Below are 23,085 nucleotides of genomic sequence, written 5' to 3' on the forward strand. Positions count from 1 at the left end.
AGATGGACTGGGGACAGCAAGGAGTCATCATGTCAGGTAGTCCTGGGGCATGGTCCTAGGGCTCAGGTCCTCCGAGAGAGAGAAAAAAAGAGAATTAGAGAGAGCATATGTGGGGTGGCCAGTCCTCTTCTGGCTGTGCCGGGTGGAGATTATAACAGAACACGGCCAAGATGTTCAAATGTTCATAAATGATCAGCATGTTCGAATAATAAGAAGGCAGAACAGTTGAAACTGGAGCAGCAGCACGGCCAGGTGGACTGGGGACAGCAAGGAGTCATCATGTCAGGTAATCCTGGGGCATGGTCCTAGGGCTCAGGTCCTCCGAGAGAGAGAAGGAGAGAATTAGAGAACGCACACTTAGATTCACACAGGACACCGAATAGGACGGGAGAAGTACTCCAGATATAACAAACTGACCCCAGCCCCCGACACATAAACTACTGCAGCATAAATACTGGAGGCTGAGACAGGAGGGGTCAGGAGACACTGTGGACCCATCCGAGGACACCCCCGGACAGGGCCAAACAGGAAGGATATAACCCCACCCACTTTGCCAAAGCACAGCCCCCACACCACTAGAGGGATATCTTCAACCACCAACTTACCATCCTGAGACAGGGCCGAGTATAGCCCACAAAGTAATAAAAATGTCTTTTAAAGTATAAATACCCTTCTAAGACCACTGTCTTTCTGGATGTTTTAAAAGGTTTGCAAATAGTTCTTTCTGCAAGGAATGTGAATTGAAAGGGACATGGTAATTCCTATGTAGGTGACGTAGTTTCTCCACTGGTACAATGTGTGGTAGTTGCACACCTCCCTGCTGAATTATGTAGAGCTGATTTGGCCCAGTTGACTTTTTAATTTTTTAAATTATTTTTTAAATTTTCTTTTGTGGACAAACCACATTTTCACATAGGCTTTGTGCTAGCAGTTTAAAAGAGAGAGAGCAAATAGCATACGGACAGCCTGGTTGAAGTCCTAGTTTTTAATGGTTAGTGCCAGTAGATTGCAGAGGGGTTCACATACAGTTCAGAGGTAAATTATAATGTAAACATCTAGGCCAAAAACAAAACATGTGCCTTCCTGCTTTTGTGTTATCCACCCTCTGGTATCTTTCAATACTCATGCTAATATATATATATATATATATATATATATATATATATATATAAAACTATATATATAACCATAACATATATATATATATAAAACTAAGAGTGAACCATAACATATATATATATATATATATAACACAGTAAATACTATGTTATGGTTCACTCTTAGTTTTCCTTATCTCCACTCTGCTTCTGTGGAATGTCCTTGTTGATCCTCTTGGTTATCTTGATCCATCCACCTGTCCATCCGCTTTCCTTGTTAGTCAGTCCTGACCCCTTCATCGCGTAGTTTTTTCCTGTAATCTAATTTAATGACTGAAGAAGCAGAATTTTCTGCCAGGTCCCTTCTAGTAGGGTACAACAGACTCGTTAAAACTTCGACCACACGCCCTCTAGACGGACTACATGCCCTCTATCGAATCAAAACGAAAGTGATCAAATAATGCTAGACATTTTATGGAATATATCATACCTAGTTTGTGACAAACTGTGAATTAGTTATTCATTTGTACTTTTTTAAAATGGCTTTTGGATGTCTGAATGTGTGAATATAAAGTCAACTTACCCTCGGTCTTTATCTCTGGGTGGAGGGCGCACAGGCTGCAAAGCAGCTTCCAGCGTTTCTACGTGAATATAATAAATCAGTGTCTCGTATATTAAGTTACTGACAAACAAGTTTCGCTTTCTCTTAAATACTTACCGTGATCCAGTCGTGGTGGTTTCGCAAGCCAATTTAACCGTTTCCGAAGTTACTGCTATACGATGTAAAAGTTGGGATTAAACCATTTGAAAAATAAAGCAAAAGAGAAAATGTATATATTTTTTAAAACATTCTCTGTCGCCGTCGGAGCATGGGCCAGTGTATGCGCTTTCCCCAGTGATTGACCCGATGCGCTCGACCATTTGGGAGACCTCCGACGTGCCCCCCTCCCGGTGCCTTAATGCTGCGATTATGTAGGGCCATTCTTTTCCCTTGCAGTTTAAGGTCAGACAATTTCTTTCTCACATCAGCCACAGTTCTGTCTTGCTGCCCCCCCTCGTTCACTGCAGCTCCCACGCTACCTGTTGTGGTTTTGGAATGTCTGATGAATGGCTGTTGAATGTGTGAATGTAAAACCAACTTTACCTCGGTGTGATAAAGTGCGTGAGGCTCCCAAATCAGCAGGTACCAGGAGTGAAGGGGAATGTTTGACCACAGGTTTCGAGGGTCCATCCACATCTGTGTCCATGTCCTCTGTTCGCGTGTTGACCGCCTAAATCCTGCAAACCCAGAACGAGTTGAACACATCGGTTGGGCAGATTGTGACTGAACTCGGAAGAATACGCAGGGTTTGATTCATTTACATAATGCAATTGTTGAACGTTTGAGTTGTGGGTAGACCCTGGCCACATTGAGTAGTTGCATACGGGCATCGCAGATCTGAACATTCAATGAATGGAAATTCTTCCTGTTAACGTCCACATGTACATCTACAGACGGTGAGTGTAAGGCAATATGCGTGCAGTCACGATGACCCATGGGAAATTAAATGAGCGGACAAACTCGACTTTGACGCGCGCCTGTTCGTCGGCTGTAAATGGGAAACTAATGTATCTAATGTATCTCGTGGACAATATGTGTAGAATCGCCTCGATCACTTGTGGCAGGATGAATGATGGCTGTGATATACCCGACCTGTCACTAATTTCCCTCTGGAATGTCCCAGTAGCGAGGAATCCCAGAGTGGACAGTAGGGACAGAGTGGACAGTACTTGGACAGATACGGGTATGGTATGATTACAGGTGTCTTCCTTTCGAGATTAGGGGTTTAATCCGCGCACAAAACTAGCAGAACATTTCTTGGGAGTCTATAGCGATTTATAAACCATGGATCATAATGCGCAAATAAAGTCATTCCGGTCTCTGAAAACTCTCTTCCTTCTAAAATCACGATTTTCAATGTCTTCCACTAAAACAAGAACAGCCATGGTTTTGTTTTCTAATTTGACACACTATTTATAGAACACCACATCCTGTTTTTAATTCAACACACCTTGTGTCTGGCAATTAATTCCTCACACTGATAATTCCTAACAAATTGTTCATAAAGCTAATACAAAGTTCACCACAGGCTTGGATGCATATGCGTCCCAAACTGCAATACCCCTTACATAACCAGCAGGAAAATCACTTAAAGTCCAGACTTTGCGTAGAGATAAGATCATTTCCATGTCAAAGTAAGGTTTTATAAATGACTACTTATACAGTGGTTTTCTGCATAAGCCCGTTTTATAAATGAGGCCCCTGAAGTGCTGGTACTGCCTGATCTGTGGCAGTGGCCTGAAGTATGGAGTCAGGTGTTGTTACCAGCCATAGCTTTACACCAGCACCATACCATCCTCCAATCCAACCAGCTGTGAGATGTTGACCCTTGTCCCAGTGCTGTCCTTCACAACACCAGCAATCTCAGACAAAGTGTTGACTCTGGTCTTTCTGAAGCACTGATTGATGAGGCCGAAGCACCAGTCGGGGATAAACTTGGTGTGGCCTGTGATCAGGAATTTGATTGTATTTGTATTTATTTAACCTTTATTTAACTAGGAAAGTCAGTTAAGAACAAATTATTATTTACAATGACGGCCTACCAAAAGGCAAAAGGCCTCCTGCGGGGACGGGGGACTAAAAATAATCAAATAAAAATGTATGACAAAACACACATCATGACAAGAGAGACAACACTACATGAAGAGAAACCTAAGACAACAACATAGCATGGCAGCAACACATGACAACACAGCATGGTAGCAACACCACATGACAACAACATGGTAGCAACACAACACGACAACAGCACAAACATGGTACAAACATTATACTGCACAGACAACAGCACAAAAGGCAAAAAAAGTAGAGACAACAAAGAAGTGAAGGTCAAGACTGTAGTGGAGCTTGTGTATGGTCTGCCAGTCACAATATCAGAACACAAAAGTGTTCTTGTTTTGGCCACTGCAGTTATCACAATTCAGGTCCCCACATGTTCCCCCAACTCCGTAGTTGGTGAAGAAATGGTGCATGTAGTTGATGACCTGGCTGCATAGTGTCAGAACGATAGTGCATCTGCAAACAACAAGAACGCCGATAAATAACGCTGTTTATATTTTTATTTTTATTTATTTCACCTTTATTTAACCAGGTAGGCTAGTTGAGAACAAGTTCTCATTTGCAACTGCGACCTGGCCAAGATAAAGCATAGCAGTGTGAACAGACAACACAGAGTTACAGATGGAGTAAACAATTAACAAGTCAATAACACAGTAGAAAAAAAATAGTCTATATACATTGTGTGCAAAAGGTTTGAGGTAGGTGAATAATTACAATTTTGCAGATTAACACTGGAGTGATAAATGATCAGATGGTCATGTACAGGTAGAGATATTGGTGTGCAGAAAAGTAAATAAATATAAACAGTATGGGGATGAGGTAGGTAAAAGTGGGTGGGCTATTACCGATAGACTATGTACAGCTGCAGCGATCGGTTAGCTGCTCAGATAGCAGATGTTTAAAGTTGGTGAGGGAGATAAAAGTCTCCAACTTCAGCAATTTTTGCAATTCGTTCCAGTCACAGGCAGCAGAGAACTGGAACGAAAGGCGGCCAAATGAGGTGTTGGCTTTAGGGATGATCAGTGAGATACACCTGCTGGAGCACGTGCTACGGGTGGGTGTTGCCATCATGACCAGTGAACTGAGATAAGGCGGAGCTTTACCCAATATAATAGCCCCAGATATGAGGTTTACATTTAATTGTTGCTTAAGATGAATGAGTGAGTATGATACTGTTTACACAATTTTACAATGTGATTTTGGACTGTTTAATGAAGGAAAACTCAAAAAAGGAATTGGATTTGAACTAAATCAGAAGACCGTCCCTGAGCCCAGTTAGGGTCAGACATCCTGGGACAGCCCTTTTCTGCCATTCCGAATAAAACCCCCACTCGGGTTTTCGATCAGCAGACCGAGTTTACCTCAATTACGAGATGGCTAAAGGTTGCAGACCATGTTTTTCTCCATTAGGAGGACAAAGTTTGTAGACCATTGCTGAATCTTTTAACCATACCACGTGGTTAAACTCTTCAACTATCGATACCGACAGAATGAGAACAAGTCTTTGATATTAATTACTAGTCTGCAGCTAGGAATTCGGTATCATTCAACGTGAAGAACGACAACCGCCGAAACATCCATTCTATAACGAATGTCACTCTGAACGAACCACTATAACCACGACAGAGAGAGAGAGAGGGAGAGAGACGGACAATTCTACAAAAGAAATGAACTTTTCACCAGCGATCAAGACGACACACTGAGCGTAAACATATATATTGATTGCAATTGTTCCCGAATGAGTGAGAGTTCATTTCAGTTGTTATAATTATCACTTTGTAGTGACTTAGTCGACCCCCCATTTCCCCTTTTGTCTAACAAGCCGCCATGCTGGTTTAGCCCACTAGGGCACATTCTCATTTCATGTAACCACATTTACCTTGTTTGTTTGTTTGTTTATGCATTTCTGTGAATTACTTAGTTAGTAATAAATAAATGATTTAAGTCAATTGATGTATGGATGACTCATAGTGAAGACTGGGTTCGTGCAGATACCCAAGAATTTACGATGTTTGGAATGAGACTAACGTGAGGTAAAGTAAATAATTCATTAATTCGAAGACTAATTGATCAGATAAAATATTAATTAATATAAGTTATTTTAGGAAATGATAACTTTGTAATCTGAATATTTTTCCTTGGTGCCCCGACGTCCTAGTAATTACGGTTACATGATTAATCAGTCTAATCGTGTAATAACTAATTACAGGGAATTTTTGATAAAAACTACTTTCCACGTCTCTTGTTGTCCCATCTAGTGGTGGTTCTGTCTCTTGTTGTCCCATCTAGTGGTGGTTCTGTCTCTTGTTGTCCCATCTAGTGGTGGTTCTGTCTCTTGTTGTCCCATCTAGTGGTGGTTCTGTCTCTTGTTGTCCCATCTAGTGGTGGTTCTGTCTCTTGTTGTCCCATCTAGTGGTGGTTCCCAGTGGTGGTTCTCTTGTTGTCCCATCTAGTGGTGGTTCTGTCTCTTGTTGTCCCATCTAGTGGTGGTTCTGTCTCTTGTTGTCCCATCTAGTGGTGGTTCTGTCTCTTGTTGTCCCATCTAGTGGTGGTGGGGGACGTGGCTACGATCGAGAATATGACCGAGGCTACGATTGCTATGACAACAGGGACTACTACCGGTCATAGAGGTGTGGTATACATATATTATATATATATATAAATATATATATATTCTCTCCCATGTTTCATCCTTGGCAAAAGCCAGGGATGTTTTGGTACAGAGATTGTAGTTCAGCAGCTCCAATGTACAGTATATGTTTTAGTCTTCCACCCACTCTGCAATAAACAAACTGCTTCTTTAAACTTCTTTGTCCTGTCATCAATACTTGTTTTTAAATTAAGATGAGAATATTCATTTTTTTAAATGTCCTGTTATATTCCTTGATATGAGTACTTTGGTAATAAGTTCAGTTATTTAGGTGCTTAGCATTGTGTGCAATGGCACAAGAGATATATACCAGTAATTACTTTACATTATATTTTCAATCATTCTGCTATTCTGTAACATATATATTTTGTACTTGAGAGTCACTACTATGGATGCGTTATATCTACTCATTGGGCAACATTAACATTCTCCTGTCTATTGCTTCCCCATACAGTACATGACAGCATGTGCAGTAGCATGCACAACAAGCTTGTTACTCTCAGGGAGTTGCTGGGCTTCCAAACCAGCCAACCAAGGCCTGCAATACCTTGAGTATAGGTGTTACAATGTTTCCACACATTGGGATAAAGATTAGCACAGTAATCATTAAATGCAATGATTCCATCATCATTTTCACCATTATGCTTTCTCTGAAATTATTGTAGAAATGGAAGAACAATCCAAATGAATGAAAACATTATCAGCATAATGACAGAGGGAGTGCTAATCAATATATCCCAATTTAAAAATAGAGTACAACTGATAATTTAAAAACTATCTAAAAAAAACTAAACTTAAGGACTGAAAGACTACAAAATCTTAAATGGTCCATGCCATGGCAGGTGTTCATTCAATTGAACTATGGGCCTACACAGAGCAGTGTTTGGGCCTAGCCAGTCTACATAATCCACCTGGACCTCTCAACTACTACCATAAACATGTCAGCACTTTACCATGCGTGTGGGCGTGTTCCTCTCTAAAGGAGAGTCGCCCGTGACTGGCCTGCAAGACTTCAGTAAGGGCTAGGGGCAAGCAACTCCATCCCTTCTCCTGTGCCTTCATCAATAGAACCGTTCTAACCAGGGGTTATTAATTTATGTATTGAATGGTCCAGATTATCCAACATCCGGCCAGGTGTGAACATTAATGCCAGCCATCTCCAGACAACGTCCATCAGAGGAATACTTTTTGGAGGACACGTTTTGCAGTCAAACCCATATGTTTGTGATTGAAGTAATTTACCTTTTATTTCCCTCTGCTCCTCTCATGGGAGTCAGTGTCATAATGTGACGCATTTTATTAATCCAGGACTGATTGTTTTAGTAGCCTACCGTACCTGCCACGTTTCACTATAGCCCAGGCGTAGCAGTGGAGGGGTTTTACAGCCCCTCCAGGCGCTACTGATCCAACCCCATGGTTAACCTTCCACATGGTCCTGATGCCACCTTTATACCTGCCTGCTTGCCATGATGTGGAAGCGCTGATGCTCCGGTCTAACAAACATCTCCAAACAATTGTTTTTATATTTCAGTCAGATTTTATTTAGAGGCGGCGCTTGTTGGCTCTACAGTGGCGTCGTAACGACACTTTTCAATCCCAGTAAAAAGAGTTTGTCCAGAGCACATTTCGAGCTGGGGGTCGACTGCATCTGGGGGGGTGATTGCTTTTTTCTGCCAGATTTTTCTATTTTATTTTGTATTTTCTTATTTAAAAAAAAAAAAAACTTTACAGTTGAATTTCATTTCCTTGTGATTTGATTCCATATCAAAGATTTGCCTTAAGATCATGAACAAACTATATGTGGGGAATTTGAGTCCTTTGGTCACTGTCGAGGATTTGAAGGAGCTCTTTGGCGAGAAGAAGCTTCCTGGGGCCGAGCAGGTTCTGCTCAAATCCGGCTATGCTTTTGTGGACTTCCCCGACCAAAACTGGGCCATAAAAGCTATTGAGACACTCTCTGGTAAGTGTCTATCTGCAGGGGCTGATGCAGGAATGTCTCCGCGACTGGGCTGAAACGCTCAAAACAATTAGTGGGAAAATAAACGATAAATAATTATTATTACCTAACCCGTATTTGGCTCGGGACTGTATTGGATACGCGCTGTTACATCAGTGCCAGAGTTGACTCACACTCACTCCATCATGGTCAAACAAATATATCGCAAATTACAGATCATATACACTCACCAATGTCATCCCTGTATGCGTAACTAAAACAGGACTCATTGTAACGTAATTATCGCATAATAGTTATATTTTGTAAATTACAGAGGGGCGCTACTTTGTAATCAACCATTGGAATGTACGGGATGCTCTGATGTTCGGGAAGGCATCATTATTTTTCAGTATATTTTTCTTGATTTTATTGAAAAGAACCGACCAAAGTAAGCGTAGAGAATGTGTCAAAGCCATGTTCCTATGATGCCTGGGTATGTTTTTACGAGGTGTCTTAAAGGTAGGTGATGGGGGTCCGGAGATAAGAGCGAATAAACAGGTAGCTGGGGGGACGAGGTGAGAGGCTTATTCTGAGCTGCGCCAGGCTACTAAGACAACGCTGCTAAAAGACAACGCTGCTAGAAGAGGGAAACATGTCGGAGTTTAGTAGTTCTACACAGAAACACAACAGATTTATGGACATAGGGAACACATAGGAAAGAGAGCAATGCATTCCTCTCTCTCTCAGGCTCACCTCTAATCTTACATTCTTTACAAAGAAAAGCAGATCCTTATTGCCTACATTATCAGTCTTGTCAATGGCAACATGCTACAGTAGCCATATGCAATATTACATTGTTAACAATGCCATATTCGTCTCATCCTTACAGGTAAAGTTGAATTACATGGGAAGGTGCTTGAGGTAGACTACTCTGTTCCCAAAAAGCTACGGTAATTCTTTATTTATTAATGTTTCTTTATATCTGATCACCTGGTCTTATCTGTCTGTTGTCCCTGTCTGTTTTATTTTTTATTTGTATTGAAACTTTATTTAACTCGTCAGTTCAGAACAAATTCTTATTTACAATGATGCCTACACAGGCCAAACCCTAACCAGGAGACTCTGGGACAACTGTCCTCAAACCTGTAGCATAGCTGTGCAACGGTGTGACATGTTGTTTTTGTTGCTTTGTGTTGTTTGTAATGCAAATATGATCTAAGTATTTGTATCAGTCCAGAAGTTGTTTTAAATAGAACATTTTCGATGTAAATGCAATGGAATAACACTTTATACATTTATTATATATAAAATGGGTGAAGTGTAGCACTTCCTGTTTCAATGGCCTCAGTGAATTATGTAATCCATGTTCAGAGCCTACTCCTGGTTTTAGGTGGCCCATACAAATACTAGATGATAAACACATGCATACATTTGTCAACACTTTGTAGTTCATTTTGTGTGCTGTTTTTTTGTAGTTGGTTTTGATTTATTGGCTCAGAAACACTTGATTCATTGGTTCAGAAACACTTGATTCATTGGTTCAGAAACACTTGATTCATTGGTTCAGAAACACTTGATTCATTGGCTCAGAAACACTTGATTCATTGGTTCAGAAACACTTGATTCATTGGTTCAGAAACACTTGATTCATTGGTTCAGAAACACTTGATTGATTGGCTCAGAAACACTTGATTCATTGGTTCAGAAACACTTGATTCATTGGTTCAGAAACACTTGATTCATTGGTTCAGAAACACTTGATTCATTGGTTCAGAAACACTTGATTCATTGGTTCAGAAACACTTGATTCATTGGTTCAGAAACACTTGATTCATTGGCTCAGAAACACTTGATTCATTGGTTCAGAAACACTTGATTCATTGGTTCAGAAACACTTGATTCATTGGTTCAGAAACACTTGATTGATTGGCTCAGAAACACTTGATTGATTGGCTCAGAAACACTTGATTGACTGGCTCAGAATCACTGATTGATTGGCTCAGAATCACTGATTGATTAATCACGTTTGAAGCAACAATTCCCTTCCTCATGCACCACCTCAGGGATTTCCAAAAGACTGCATTGTTTGACATTTTAAGGTAAATATTCAAACCCCTTGTTTGGGAAGTGACCTCTGCTTTATGTGTTTCCTCCCCCACCTCCCCCTCTCACCGATGCTGGTAGACTCTCCTGCATGCAGAATACCCCTCTGACATGGCCAGGGCAGGGCCGTGCACAGACCTTTTTGGGAGCAGGTTAAAAATAAATAAAAGTAAAAAATAATTAAAGAGCAGCAGTAAAATAACAATGGCGAGGCTATATACAGGGGGTACCGGTACTGAGTCAATGTGGAGGCTATATACAGGGGGTACCAGTACAGAGTCAGTGTGGAGGCTATATACAGGGGTTACCGGTACAGAGTCAATGTGGAGGCTATATACAGGGGGTACCGGTACAGAGTCAATGTGGAGGCTGTATACAGGGGGTACCGGTACAGAGTCAATGTGGAGGCTATATACAGGGGGTACCGGTAAAGAGTCAATGTGGAGGCTATATACAGGAGGTACCGGTACAGAGTCAATGTGGAGGCTGTATACAGGGGGTACCGGTACAGAGTCAATGTGGAGGCTATATACAGGGGGTACCTGTACAGAGTCAATGTGGAGGCTATATACAGGGGGTACCGGTACAGAGTCAATGTGGAGGCTATATACAGGGGGTACCTGTACAGAGTCAATGTGGAGGCTATATACAGGGGGTACCGGTACAGAGTCAATGTGGAGGCTATATACAGGGGGTACCGGTACAGAGTCAATGTGGAGGCTATATACAGGGGGTACCGGTACAGAGTCAATGTGGAGGCTATATACAGGGGGTACCGGTACAGAGTCAATGTGGAGGCTATATACAGGGGGTACAGGTACAGAGTCAATGTGGAGGCTATATACAGGGGGTACCGGTACAGAGTCAATGTGGAGGCTATATACAGGGGGTACCGGTACAGAGTCAATGTGGAGGCTATATACAGGGGGTACCGGTACAGAGTCAATGTGGAGGCTATATACAGGGGGTACCGGTACAGAGTCAATGTGGAGGCTATATACAGGGGGTACCGGTACAGAGTCAATGTGGAGGCTATATACAGGGGGTACCGTACAGATTAAATGTGGAGGCTATATACAGGGGGTACCAGTACAGAGTCAATGTGCTGGGGAACTGGTTAGTCGAGGTAATGGAGGTAATATGTACATGTAGGTAGAGTTAAAGTGAATATGCATAGATAATAAGAGTGTAGCAGCAGCGTAAAATAGGGGGACAATGCAAATAGTTTGGGTAGCCCTTTGATTAGCTGTTCAGGAGTCTTATGGCTTGGGGGTAGAAGCTGTTAAGAAGCCTCTTGGACCTAGACTTGGTGCTCTGGTACCGCTTGCCGTGCAGTAGCAGAGAGAACAGTCTATGACTAGAGTGGCTGGAGTCTGCCAATTCTTAGGGCCTTCCTCTGACACCGCCTGATATAGAGGTCCTGCATGGCAGGAATTTGGCCCCAGTGATGTACTGGGCCGTACACACTACCCTCTGTAGTGCCTTGCGGTCGGAGGCCGAGCAGATGCCATACCAGGCAGTAATGCAACCATATATTGTATATATATATATATCACATGTATTCACATCTATGGGGAGGACAATATGGGGAGGACAGAGTTAGTGGGATTCTCCACAATATGGGGAGGACAGAGTTAGTGGGATTCTCCACAATATGGGGAGGCCAGAGTTAGTGGGATTCTCCACAATATGGGGAGGACAGAGTTAGTGGGATTCTCCACAATATGGGGAAGACACCAACAATAGCGTATTCTCTGTCCCTGTGCTATACATTTGAATGAGGATTACATCTTTGGCAAATGAATGATATTGTATTTCATTGTAATAAATATATGACTTCACATGCAATGCCTTTCTACATGTTAGTAAAGGACAGGGTTACTAACAAGTGGAGTTTGGAAACACTTCCCATATTAAATACAAGTTATTATTGAATGTTGCATTTATTCTTATTCTGTATTATGAACATTGACATTTGGATGGAAACTTACTTTATGTGGAAAGATGAAAATGTATCTGAACAATCATTTTGTGTTTTCACTTCGTCTTTTATAGTCATTTGATATATTGTCATATTCTAACTTAAAGCATATTAAACATATTTAAACAGTACAGGGCAGTTTCTGAAAAGTATTAGTAGATATCTTAATATCCGTATAAATTAACATCCATTAATTTGTGTCATTATATGTATAATTAGAAAAAAAATGCAGATCATTTACATGTTCATCATTTTCTAATGGTATATATTTACATATTAACTCATGTTAATCAACTAGATTTAAAGGTTATTGCAATAAAGCACTGTAGTGGGGTGGGGGGTGCTGAGGAGTATATCTGTCTGTAATAAAGCACTGTAGTGGGGTGGGGGGTGCTGAGGAGTATTTCTGTCTGTAATAAAGCACTGTAGTGGGGTGGGGGGTGGGGGGTGCTGAGGAGTATATCTGTCTGTAATAAAGGACTGTAGTGGGGTGGGGGGTGCTGAGGAGTATTTCTGTCTGTAATAAAGGACTGTAGTGGGGTGGGGGTGCTGAGGAGTATATCTGTCTGTAATAAAGGACTGTAGTGGGGTGGGGGTGGGTGCTGAGGAGTATTTCTGTCTGTAATAAAGCACTGTAGTGGGGTGGGGGTGGGTGCTGAGGAGTATTTCTGTCTGTAATAAAGCACTGTAGTGGGGTGGGGGTGCTGAGGAGTATTTCTGTCTGTAATAAAGCACTGTAGTGGGGTGGGGGTGCTGAGGAGTATTTCTGTCTGTAATAAAGCACTGTAGTGGGGTGGGGGTGGGTGCTGAGGAGTATTTCTGTCTGTAATAAAGGACTGTAGTGGGGTGGGGGGGGGTGGGTGCTGAGGAGTATTTCTGTCTGTAATAAAGGACTGTAGTGGGGTGGGGGTGGGTGCTGAGGAGTATTTCTGTCTGTAATAAAGGACTGTAGTGGGGTGGGGGTGGGTGCTGAGCAGTATTTCTGTCTGTAATAAAGGACTGTAGTGGGGTGGGGGTGGGTGCTGAGGAGTATTTCTGTCTGTAATAAAGCACTGTAGTGGGGTGGGGGTGGGTGCTGAGGAGTATTTCTGTCTGTAATAAAGGACTGTAGTGGGGTGGGGGTGGGGGTGGGTGCTGAGGAGTATTTCTGTCTGTAATAAAGGACTGTAGTGGGGTGGGGGTGGGTGCTGAGGAGTATTTCTGTCTGTAATAAAGGACTGTAGTGGGGTGGGGGTGGGGGTGGGTGCTGAGGAGTATTTCTGTCTGTAATAAAGGACTGTAGTGGGGTGGGGGGTGGGTGCTGAGGAGTATTTCTGTCTGTAATAAAGGACTGTAGTGGGGTGGGGGTGGGTGCTGAGGAGTATTTCTGTCTGTAATAAAGGACTGTAGTGGGGTGGGGGTGGGGGTGGGTGCTGAGGAGTATTTCTGTCTGTAATAAAGGACTGTAGTGGGGTGGGGGTGGGTGGGTGCTGAGGAGTATTTCTGTCTGTAATAAAGGACTGTAGTGGGGTGGGGGTGGGTGCTGAGCAGTATTTCTGTCTGTAATAAAGGACTGTAGTGGGGTGGGGGTGGGTGCTGAGGAGTATTTCTGTCTGTAATAAAGCACTGTAGTGGGGTGGGGGGGTGCTGAGGAGTATTTCTGTCTGTAATAAAGCACTGTAGTGGGGTGGGGGGTGCTGAGGAGTATTTCTGTCTGTAATAAAGCACTGTAGTGGGGTGGGGGTGCTGAGGAGTATTTCTGTCTGTAATAAAGCACTGTAGTGGGGTGGGGGGGTGCTGAGGAGTATTTCTGTCTGTAATAAAGCACTGTAGTGGGGTGGGGGTGGGGGTGGGTGCTGAGGAGTATTTCTGTCTGTAATAAAGGACTGTAGTGGGGTGGGGGTGGGTGCTGAGGAGTATTTCTGTCTGTAATAAAGGACTGTAGTGGGGTGGGGGTGGGTGCTGAGCAGTATTTCTGTCTGTAATAAAGGACTGTAGTGGGGTGGGGGGGTGGGTGCTGAGGAGTATTTCTGTCTGTAATAAAGCACTGTAGTGGGGTGGGGGGGGGTGCTGAGGAGTATTTCTGTCTGTAATAAAGCACTGTAGTGGGGTGGGGGGGCTGGGTGTCTGTAATAAAGCACTGTTGGGGGTGGGTGCTGAGGAGTATTTCTGTCTGTAATAAAGGACTGTAGTGGGGTGGGGGTGGGTGCTGAGGAGTATTTCTGTCTGTAATAAAGCACTGTAGTGGGGTGGGGGTGGGTGCTGAGGAGTATTTCTGTCTGTAATAAAGGACTGAAGTGGGGTGGGGGGGTGGGTGCTGAGGAGTATTTCTGTCTGTAATAAAGGACTGTAGTGGGGTGGGGGTGGGGGGGTGGGTGCTGAGGAGTATTTCTGTCTGTAATAAAGCACTGTAGTGGGGTGGGGGTGGGGGTGGGTGCTGAGGAGTATTTCTGTCTGTAATAAAGCACTGTAGTGGGGTGGGGGTGGGGGTGGGTGCTGAGCAGTATTTCTGTCTGTAATAAAGCACTGTAGTGGGGTGGGGGGTGCTGAGGAGTATTTCTGTCTGTAATAAAGCACTGTAGTGGGGTGGGGGGTGCTGAGGAGTATTTCTGTCTGTAATAAAGGACTGAAGGGGGGGGGGGTGGGTGCTGAGGAGTATTTCTGTCTGTAATAAAGCACTGTAGTGGGGTGGGGGTGGGGGTGGGTGCTGAGGAGTATATCTGTCTGTAATAAAGCACTGTAGTGGGGTGGGGGGTGGGTGCTGAGGAGTATTTCTGTCTGTAATAAAGCCCTTGTGCGGGGAAAAACTAATTCTGATTGGCTGGGCATGGCTCCCAAGTGATTAGGCCAATGCCCTCCCAGGCCCACCCATTGCTGTGCCACTGCCCAGTCATGTGAAATAAATAGATTAGGACCTAATGAATTCATTTAAATTGACTGATTTCCTTATATATGAACTGTAACTCAGCAAAATCTTTGAAATTGATGCATGAAGCATTTATATTTTTGTTCAGTATAGAGTGATGGAGGTAGATATGTTTAGGGGGTCAGGGGATACTGGAGTGATGGAGTTAGATATGTATAGGGGGTCAGGGGATACTGGAGTGATGGAGTTAGATATGTATAGGGGATACTGGAGTGATGGAGGTAGATATGTTTAGGGGTCAGGGGATACTGGAGTGATGGAGTTAGATATGTATAGGGGTCAGGGGATACTGGAGTGATGGAGGTAGATATGTTTAGGGGTCAGGGGATACTGGAGTGATGGAGTTAGATATGTATAGGGGTCAGGGGATACTGGAGTGATGGAGTTAGATATGTATAGGGGGTCAGGGGATACTGGAGTGATGGAGTTAGATATGTATAGGGGGTCAGGGATACTGGAGTGATGGAGGTAGATATGTATAGGGGGTCAGGGATACTGGAGTGATGGAGGTAGATATGTTTAGGGGTCAGGGGATACTGGAGTGATGGAGGTAGATATGTTTAGGGGTCAGGGGATACTGGAGTGATGGAGTTAGATATGTATAGGGGGTCAGGAGATACTGGAGTGATGGAGGTAGATATGTTTAGGGGGTCAGGGGATACTGGGTGATGGAGTTAGATATGTATAGGGGGTCAGGGATACTGGAGTGATGGAGTAGATATGTATAGGGGTCAGGGGATACTGGAGGATGGAGTTAGATATGTATAGGGGGTCAGGGGATACTGGAGTGATGGAGGTAGATATGTATAGGGGGTCAGGGGATATTGGAGTGATGGAGGTAGATATGTATAGGGGTCAGGGATACTGGAGTGATGGAGGTAGATATGTATAGGGGTCAGGGGATACTGGAGTGATGGAGGTAGATATGTTTAGGGGTCAGGGATACTGGAGTGATGGAGTTAGATATGTATAGGGGTCAGGGATACTGGAGTGATGGAGTTAGATATGTATAGGGGGAAGGGGATACTGGGATGATGGAGTTAGATATGTATAGGGGTCAGGGGATACTGGAGGGAAGGTAGATATGTATAGGGGTCAGGGGATACTGGAGTGATGGAGGTAGATATGTTTAGGGGGTCAGGGGATACTGGAGTGATGGAGGTAGATATGTTTAGTGGGTCAGGGGATACTGGAGTGATGGAGTTAGATATGTATAGGGGGTCAGGAGATACTGGAGTGATGGAGGTAGATATGTTTAGGGGGTCAGGGATACTGGAGTGATGGAGTTAGATATGTATAGGGGTCAGGGGATACTGGAGTGATGGAGTTAGATATGTATAGGGGTCAGGGGATACTGGAGTGATGGAGGTAGATATGTATAGGGGGTCAGGGGATATTGGAGTGATGGAGGTAGATATGTATAGGGGTCAGGGATACTGGAGTGATGGAGGTAGATATGTATAGGGGTCAGGGATACTGGAGTGATGGAGGTAGATATGTATAGGGGTCAGGGGATATTGGAGTGATGGAGGTAGATATGTATAGGGGTCAGGGGATACTGGAGTGATGAGGTAGATAAGTATAGGGGAACGGGACAGGGATACTGGAGTGATGGAGGTAGATATGTATAGGGGGAAGGGGACAGGGATACTGGAGTGATGGAGGTAGATATGTATAGGGGGAAGGGGACAGGGATACTGGAGTGATGGAGGTAGATATGTATAGGGGAAGGAGACAGGGATACTGGAGATGGAGGTAGATATGTATAGGGGGAAGGAGACAGGGATGGAGTGATGGAGGTAGATATGTATAGGGGGAAGGAGACAGGGATACTGGAGTGATGGAGGTAGATATGTATAGGGGGAAGGAGACAGGGATACTGGAGTGATGGAGGTAGATATGTATAGGGGAAGGAGACAGGGATACTGGAGTGATGGAGGTAGATATGTATAGGGGAAGGAGACAGGGATACTGGAGTGATGGAGGTATATATGTATAGGGGGAAGGAGACAGGGATACTGGAGTGATGGAGGTAGATATGTATGGGGGAAGGAGACAGGGATACTGGAATGATGGAGGTAGATATGTATAGGGGGAAGGAGACAGGGATACTGGAGTGATGGAGGTAGATATGTATAGGGGGAAGGAGACAGGGATACTGGAGTGATGGAGGTAGATGTGTATAGGGGGAAGGAGACAGGGATACTGGAGTGTAGGGTCCTGTCATTGTGTAGAGTCCTGTCAGTGTGTAGAGTCCTGTCAGTGTATAGAGTCCTGTTGTCAGTGTGTAGGGTCCTGTCAGTGTGTAGAGTCCTGTCAGTGTGTAGAGTCCTGTCAGTGTATAGAGTCCTGTCAGTGTATAGAGTCCTGTCAGTGTGTAGAGTCCTGTTGTCAGTGTGTAGAGTCCTGTTGTCAGTGTGTAGAGTCCTGTTGTCAGTGTGTAAGTCCTGTTGTCAGTGTGTAAGTCCTGTCAGTCTGTAGAGTCCTGTTGTCAGTCTGTAGAGTCCTGTTGTCAGTGTGTAGAGTCCTGTTGTCAGTGTGTAGAGTCCTGTCAGTCTGTAGAGTCCTATCAGTCTGTAGAGTCCTGTTGTCAGTGTGTAGATTCCTGTTGTCAGTGTGTAGATTCCTGTTGTCAGTGTGTAGAGTCCTGTTGTCAGTGTGTAGATTCCTGTTGTCAGTGTGTAGAGTCCTGTCAGTCTGTAGAGTCCTGTTGTCAGTGTGTAGATTCCTGTTGTCAGTGTGTAGATTCCTGTTGTCAGTGTGTAGAGTCCTGTTGTCAGTGTGTAGATTCCTGTTGTCAGTGTGTAGAGTCCTGTTGTCAGTGTGTAGATTCCTGTTGTCAGTGTGTCCTGTCAGTCTGTAGTCCTATCAGTTGTCAGTGTGTAGATTCCTGTTGTCAGTGTGTAGATTCCTGTTGTCAGTGTGTAGATTCCTGTTGTCAGTGTGTAGATTCCTGTTGTCAGTGTGTAGAGTCCTGTTGTCAGTGTGTAGATTCCTGTTGTCAGTGTGTAGAGTCCTGTCAGTCTGTAGAGTCCTATCAGTCTGTAGAGTCCTGTTGTCAGTGTGTAGATTCCTGTTGTCAGTGTGTAGATTCCTGTTGTCAGTGTGTAGAGTCCTGTCAGTGTGTAGAGTCCTGTCAGTGTACATAGAGAAAATAAAAGGTCAATAACGATACAGGGTTAACTCAGAGAGTCCGTGTTGCTGTATTGTAGCTATTTATCAGTCTTATTGCTTAAGGGTAGAAGCTGTTCAAGAGCTTGTGGGTGCCAGACTTGATGCACCGGTACTGCTTGCTGTGCAGAAGCAGAGAGAACAGTCTGTGGCTTGGTTGGCTGGAGCCTTTAACCATTTTCCTGGCCTTCCTTTCACACCGCCTGATATAGAGGTCCTGGATGGCAGGGAGCTTGGCCCCAGTGATGTCCTGGGCTTAACTACACATTTTAGAGTGGCTTTATTTTTGGTCCCCAGCAGAAGGTGCACGTTTCTATTGATCATGCTGTTTAGTCAGCTTGTTGATATGCCACACCTGTCAGGTGGATGGATTATCTTGGCAAAGGAGAAGTGCTCACTAACTGGGATGTAAACTAATTTGTGCCCCAAATGAGAGAAATACATTTTTGTACTCATGGAACATTTGTGGGATATTTTATTTCAGCTTATAAAACATGGGACCAACAATTTACATGTTGAGTTTATATTTTTGTTCAGTATAGCATACTTACTTACTGTGTTCTTCATATTTCTCATGTGTTTTTTCTAGTATTACATTGTTATTGATTATTGCATTGTTGGGTTTTGAAAGAAAGAAGACTTCACTGTCCTTAGGATGTCCCTGGAACATCACACATTTCACATATGTTTATTTATACAGCACTGTAAATATTATCCAACATGTCCTCACCTGGGATTTGAACTCACAACCTCTTGGTTCACAGCATTACAATCCTCCTGCTAAGCCACCATGTCTTTGTCAGTGAGTGATTTCACCTGTATTAACTGATTTCACTATGGACTTCAAAGTAAATCCCAGATGGGGTCATATTGAAGGGTCAGTACTATCCCAGATGGGGTCATATTGAAGGGTCAGTACTATCCCAGATGGGGTCATATTGAAGGGTCAGTACTATCCCAGATGGGGTCATATTGAAGGGTCAGTACTATCCCAGATGGGGTCATATGGAAGGGTCAGTACTATCCCAGATGGGGTCATATTGAAGGGTCAGTACTATCTCAGATGGGGTCATATGGAAGGGTCAGTACTATCCCAGATGGGGTCATATTGAAGGGTCAGTACTATCTCAGACGGGGTCATATTGAAGGGTCAGTACTATCCCAGACAGGGTCATATTGAAGGGTCAGTACTATCCCAGACAGGGTCATATTGAAGGGACAGTACTCTCAAAGTCTCACACCCTGACTATAGTTTGCTTTGTATGTTTCTATGTTTTGGTTGGTCAGGGTGTGAGCTGAGTGGGCATTCTATGTTACATGTCTAGTTTGTCTAGTTCTATGTTTGGCCTGATATGGTTCTCAATCAGAGGCAGGTGTTCGTCATTGTCTCTGATTGGGAACCATATTTAGGTAGCCTGTTTGGTGTTGGGTTTTGTGGGTGATTGTTCCTGTCTCTGTGTTACTTTGCACCAGTATTAGGCTGGTTCGGTTTTTGTGTTACGTTTATTGTTTTTGATTCGTGTTTACTTTGTTTGATTAAACATGGATCGCAATAACCACGCCACATTTTGGTCTGACTCTCTTTCACATAAAGAAAACCGTTACACAAAGTCCATCAGTCTAAGATCTGCTACTGAAAATTGTATTTGGTTATTGTACATAAGAACAATCGTGCAACACAAATAAATATTTGTATTATTTTATAACAAATGCGGAAACTGGCTCTAACCAGAATAGAAAGAGGAGTGGGAGGCCCCACTCTACACCAGGTATTCCCAAACTGGGGTTCACCGTCGGGGGTAAGCCAAATAAAAATGTGGCAGTTTCATTAAATATTACCCATAAAACACCCGTCTCAACGTCAACAGTGAAGAGGCGACTTCACTGAACTTCTTGGTAAAGATTGCCACTCCATTTAATGAAGCTGCCAGTTGAAGACTTGTGAGGTGTCTGTTTCTAAATGGCCTGTTTTTTTGTTTTTAAATGTGAATCACATTTTTATTTGGCTTACCCCCGACGGTGTACCCCGGACGGCGTACTCCAGTTTGGGAATACCTGGTGTTGACAACCGAGCACTGAAGATGATTCTTGGTAAAGATTGCCACTCCACAACCCTTTGAAGATCTATCTTGACAAAAAAGGTTGTAACCAGAAAGGTTAACATCAGTATTCAAAACACTCTTTCTGAACCACGTCTCAGTACTGACCAACACATCTGGATTGGAGCTGTGAACCCACACTTTCAATCGATCCATTTTAGGTAATAAGAATCTAGTGTTAATGTAAAGAAAACCCAGGCTTTTACAAGAGCAGAAATGAGTGAAGCAGATATCAGAGCACAAGTCAGAATTGGGGCTAGCAACAGTAGATGGGCCAGGGTGTACATGTACATTTCTAGATATAATCAGCAGTAATACAATCAGGGCACGGCAGAGGACAGGGAGAGCTCTGCAGTGTTGATTTATTATGCCATTTGAATGTGCATCAGATGGCTACAAGATCATATTGTACAGCAGTTTCATCAGGTAACATGAATACAACGCCGCCGAGATGTGGTTAGCATAGGATGGGAGGCCAAGAGTCTGTGTAACCAATAGAGTCAGAGTGTGGAAACAAACATAGTCTGTCCCACGGTTGGGTAAACAAGCAAGTTCATAGTCAACAAAGCATGCAGGAGTCTTGAAGCAAGTAGCATAAAGCACAAGTAAAAAATATTACGACTTGGAGCTAGCCATTGTAAGTTCAAAGAGTCACTTGCCCCAACCAGATAACTTCAGAGAGTAGTCTATAAAAATCCAGTAGGCTAGTATAGTAGGCCTATACGAGTTAATTAAAGTGTTTCTGAGTAATCTCACATAATACCCAGCTAGCACAGTGGATCTGGGCCGATTCCGTCGGGGCACTCGGCTGAGAGTCAGACTCGGCCGGCGTCATGTGGTCCAAGTCCGAGCCGCCTTCGGAAGTATTACTTATGGCTAAGATGTGGGGATTGAGCTCGGGCCGATTTCGGTGTGATCTGGCCCAAATGTATTACTTGGGGGCTCGGGCTGATTGGGGATACTTTCTTTATATAATTAACATTTCATTATTTCTTTACTTTTCCATATTTTCCTCAGTTTCTGTGATCAAAAAATACAATTAACATTTAAATTAAATTATTTAAGGGTCCTGTGTAGTATTTTTATACTTTGTGCTGGAACCACTTGAGTGGCGCATCGGTCTAAGACACTGCATCGCAGTGCAATCTGCGTTGCTACAGATGCTTGTTCGAGACCCGTGCCGGCAGCGACCGGGAGACCCATGAGATGACGCAAAATTGGCCCAGCGTTGTCCGAGTTAGGGGAGGGTTTGGCCGGCCGGGATGCCCTTGTCCCATTGCGCTTTCGTGACTCCTGTGGCGGTCACCAGGTGTATGGTGTTTCTTCTGATACAAAATGTGTTTTTTTTGTGGATGGTTATAATTTGTACGTATAAAATGTATAATAGTAATATTTAAATTGGCTAAATCTGATAATTCTGTATACATTTATTTAAATTTGCATCGGGCCGCTTCTGGGGGATGCTGGAAAGATGCCGGCAACGTCGGCTGAATTCCGGTAGGCGGAAATGACCCAATGTACAGTACTTGGGCCGACTCTGGGCAGTCATTCATTTTGATTCCGGGCCGAGTCCGACACCCGATTCCGGGCCGATTCAATCAGTTCCGGCCCCCCGGAAGAGAGCAGCCGATTCCTCATTGCTAGTTGGGTAAGCATCACAAGTTAATTAGCCTACTTACATTTCTGATCAGTCCAAAGTCTGTGGTGTGTGTGTGCTGGAGGCGAGCGATGCTCGGGAGAGAGGGAGGAGTGTGGCAGGGGTACCACACAGGGGGAGATAGGCAGGACAGATGATGAACAGATCGCCAGGTGGAATCAAAGCAGCTGTGCAGCAGGCAATGGGAGTAGGTGTCACACCTGCTTGGGAGGCAGATTTCGGGAGGCAGATTCCTTGTGGAAAATCCCAGCTAGCTAGCTAATGTAGCTAAATCCCAGCTAGCTAGCTAATGTAGCTAAATCCCAGCTAGCTAGCTAATGTAGCTAGCAAGTCTCTGTCCACTTTTTTTCCACTTGCAAAGGGAGGTTGTTAGCTAGCTGTGTCTCTTCAGTTTCGGCGAATAGTCCTTAACGAACGTCCAAACAAAGTTGTATTGTAGCTGTTGTATTTTGGAGATTGCGAGGAGGATATCTTCGGATGTGATCAAAGCAACACTATTGTTTCTTATTGAGGTCATTTACAATTTACAAATTTACAATTTACAAGTGTCCTGGGTGCATATCAGTTCAAAATGATACGCTGTTCTGATTAGATTTCTGGTTAAAATGAAATTTTTATTAATATTTTCATTAGATTTTCCATTTCCCCAATTGTAAATAGAGGTACACCCACCTGACAGTAAAATAAGACATACATACATTTAACCGTAAAGACGGACATAAATACCGTGAGACTGTACTAATGGGTCACTACTGGAAGAACTTCCCAGTGGATGAATGTACTTATCAAAACAAACTAAACCACGTATGCTTTCAACAAAATGCTCA

The 23,085-nt window shown here is 43.5% G+C and overlaps 1 protein-coding gene and 1 long non-coding RNA gene across 4 annotated transcripts in view; one reads left to right on the top strand and one right to left on the bottom strand.

Annotated features, from left to right (window-relative positions):
* Positions 1 to 1,277: 1,277 nt before the first annotated feature.
* LOC121846265 lies at positions 1,278 to 2,613 on the bottom strand. 2 transcript variants are annotated; one of them, XR_006083162.1, is made up of 3 exons: positions 2,242 to 2,613; positions 1,816 to 1,870; positions 1,278 to 1,738 (listed from the first exon to the last, which is right to left on the bottom strand). It is a non-coding gene; the product is annotated as an uncharacterized LOC121846265 (long non-coding RNA). The 2 variants fall into 2 exon arrangements; XR_006083161.1 differs by lacking the exon at positions 2,242 to 2,613 and having other exon boundaries at positions 1,816 to 2,235.
* Positions 2,614 to 7,911: 5,298 nt separating this feature from the next.
* Positions 7,912 to 23,085, top strand: part of igf2bp2a (insulin-like growth factor 2 mRNA binding protein 2a) — a 98,002-nt gene continuing 82,828 nt past the window's right edge. For both annotated transcript variants that reach the window (XM_042320070.1, XM_042320071.1), the window contains exons 1-2: positions 7,912 to 8,366; positions 9,232 to 9,292. In XM_042320070.1, coding sequence (XP_042176004.1) covers positions 8,192 to 8,366; positions 9,232 to 9,292 — 236 coding nt within the window. In that variant the 5' untranslated portion in view covers positions 7,912 to 8,191. The remainder of the gene's footprint in view (positions 8,367 to 9,231; positions 9,293 to 23,085) is intronic.

This window comes from Oncorhynchus tshawytscha, linkage group LG03 (genome assembly GCF_018296145.1).
Source record: "Oncorhynchus tshawytscha isolate Ot180627B linkage group LG03, Otsh_v2.0, whole genome shotgun sequence".
Classification (NCBI taxonomy): Eukaryota; Metazoa; Chordata; class Actinopteri; order Salmoniformes; family Salmonidae; genus Oncorhynchus; species Oncorhynchus tshawytscha.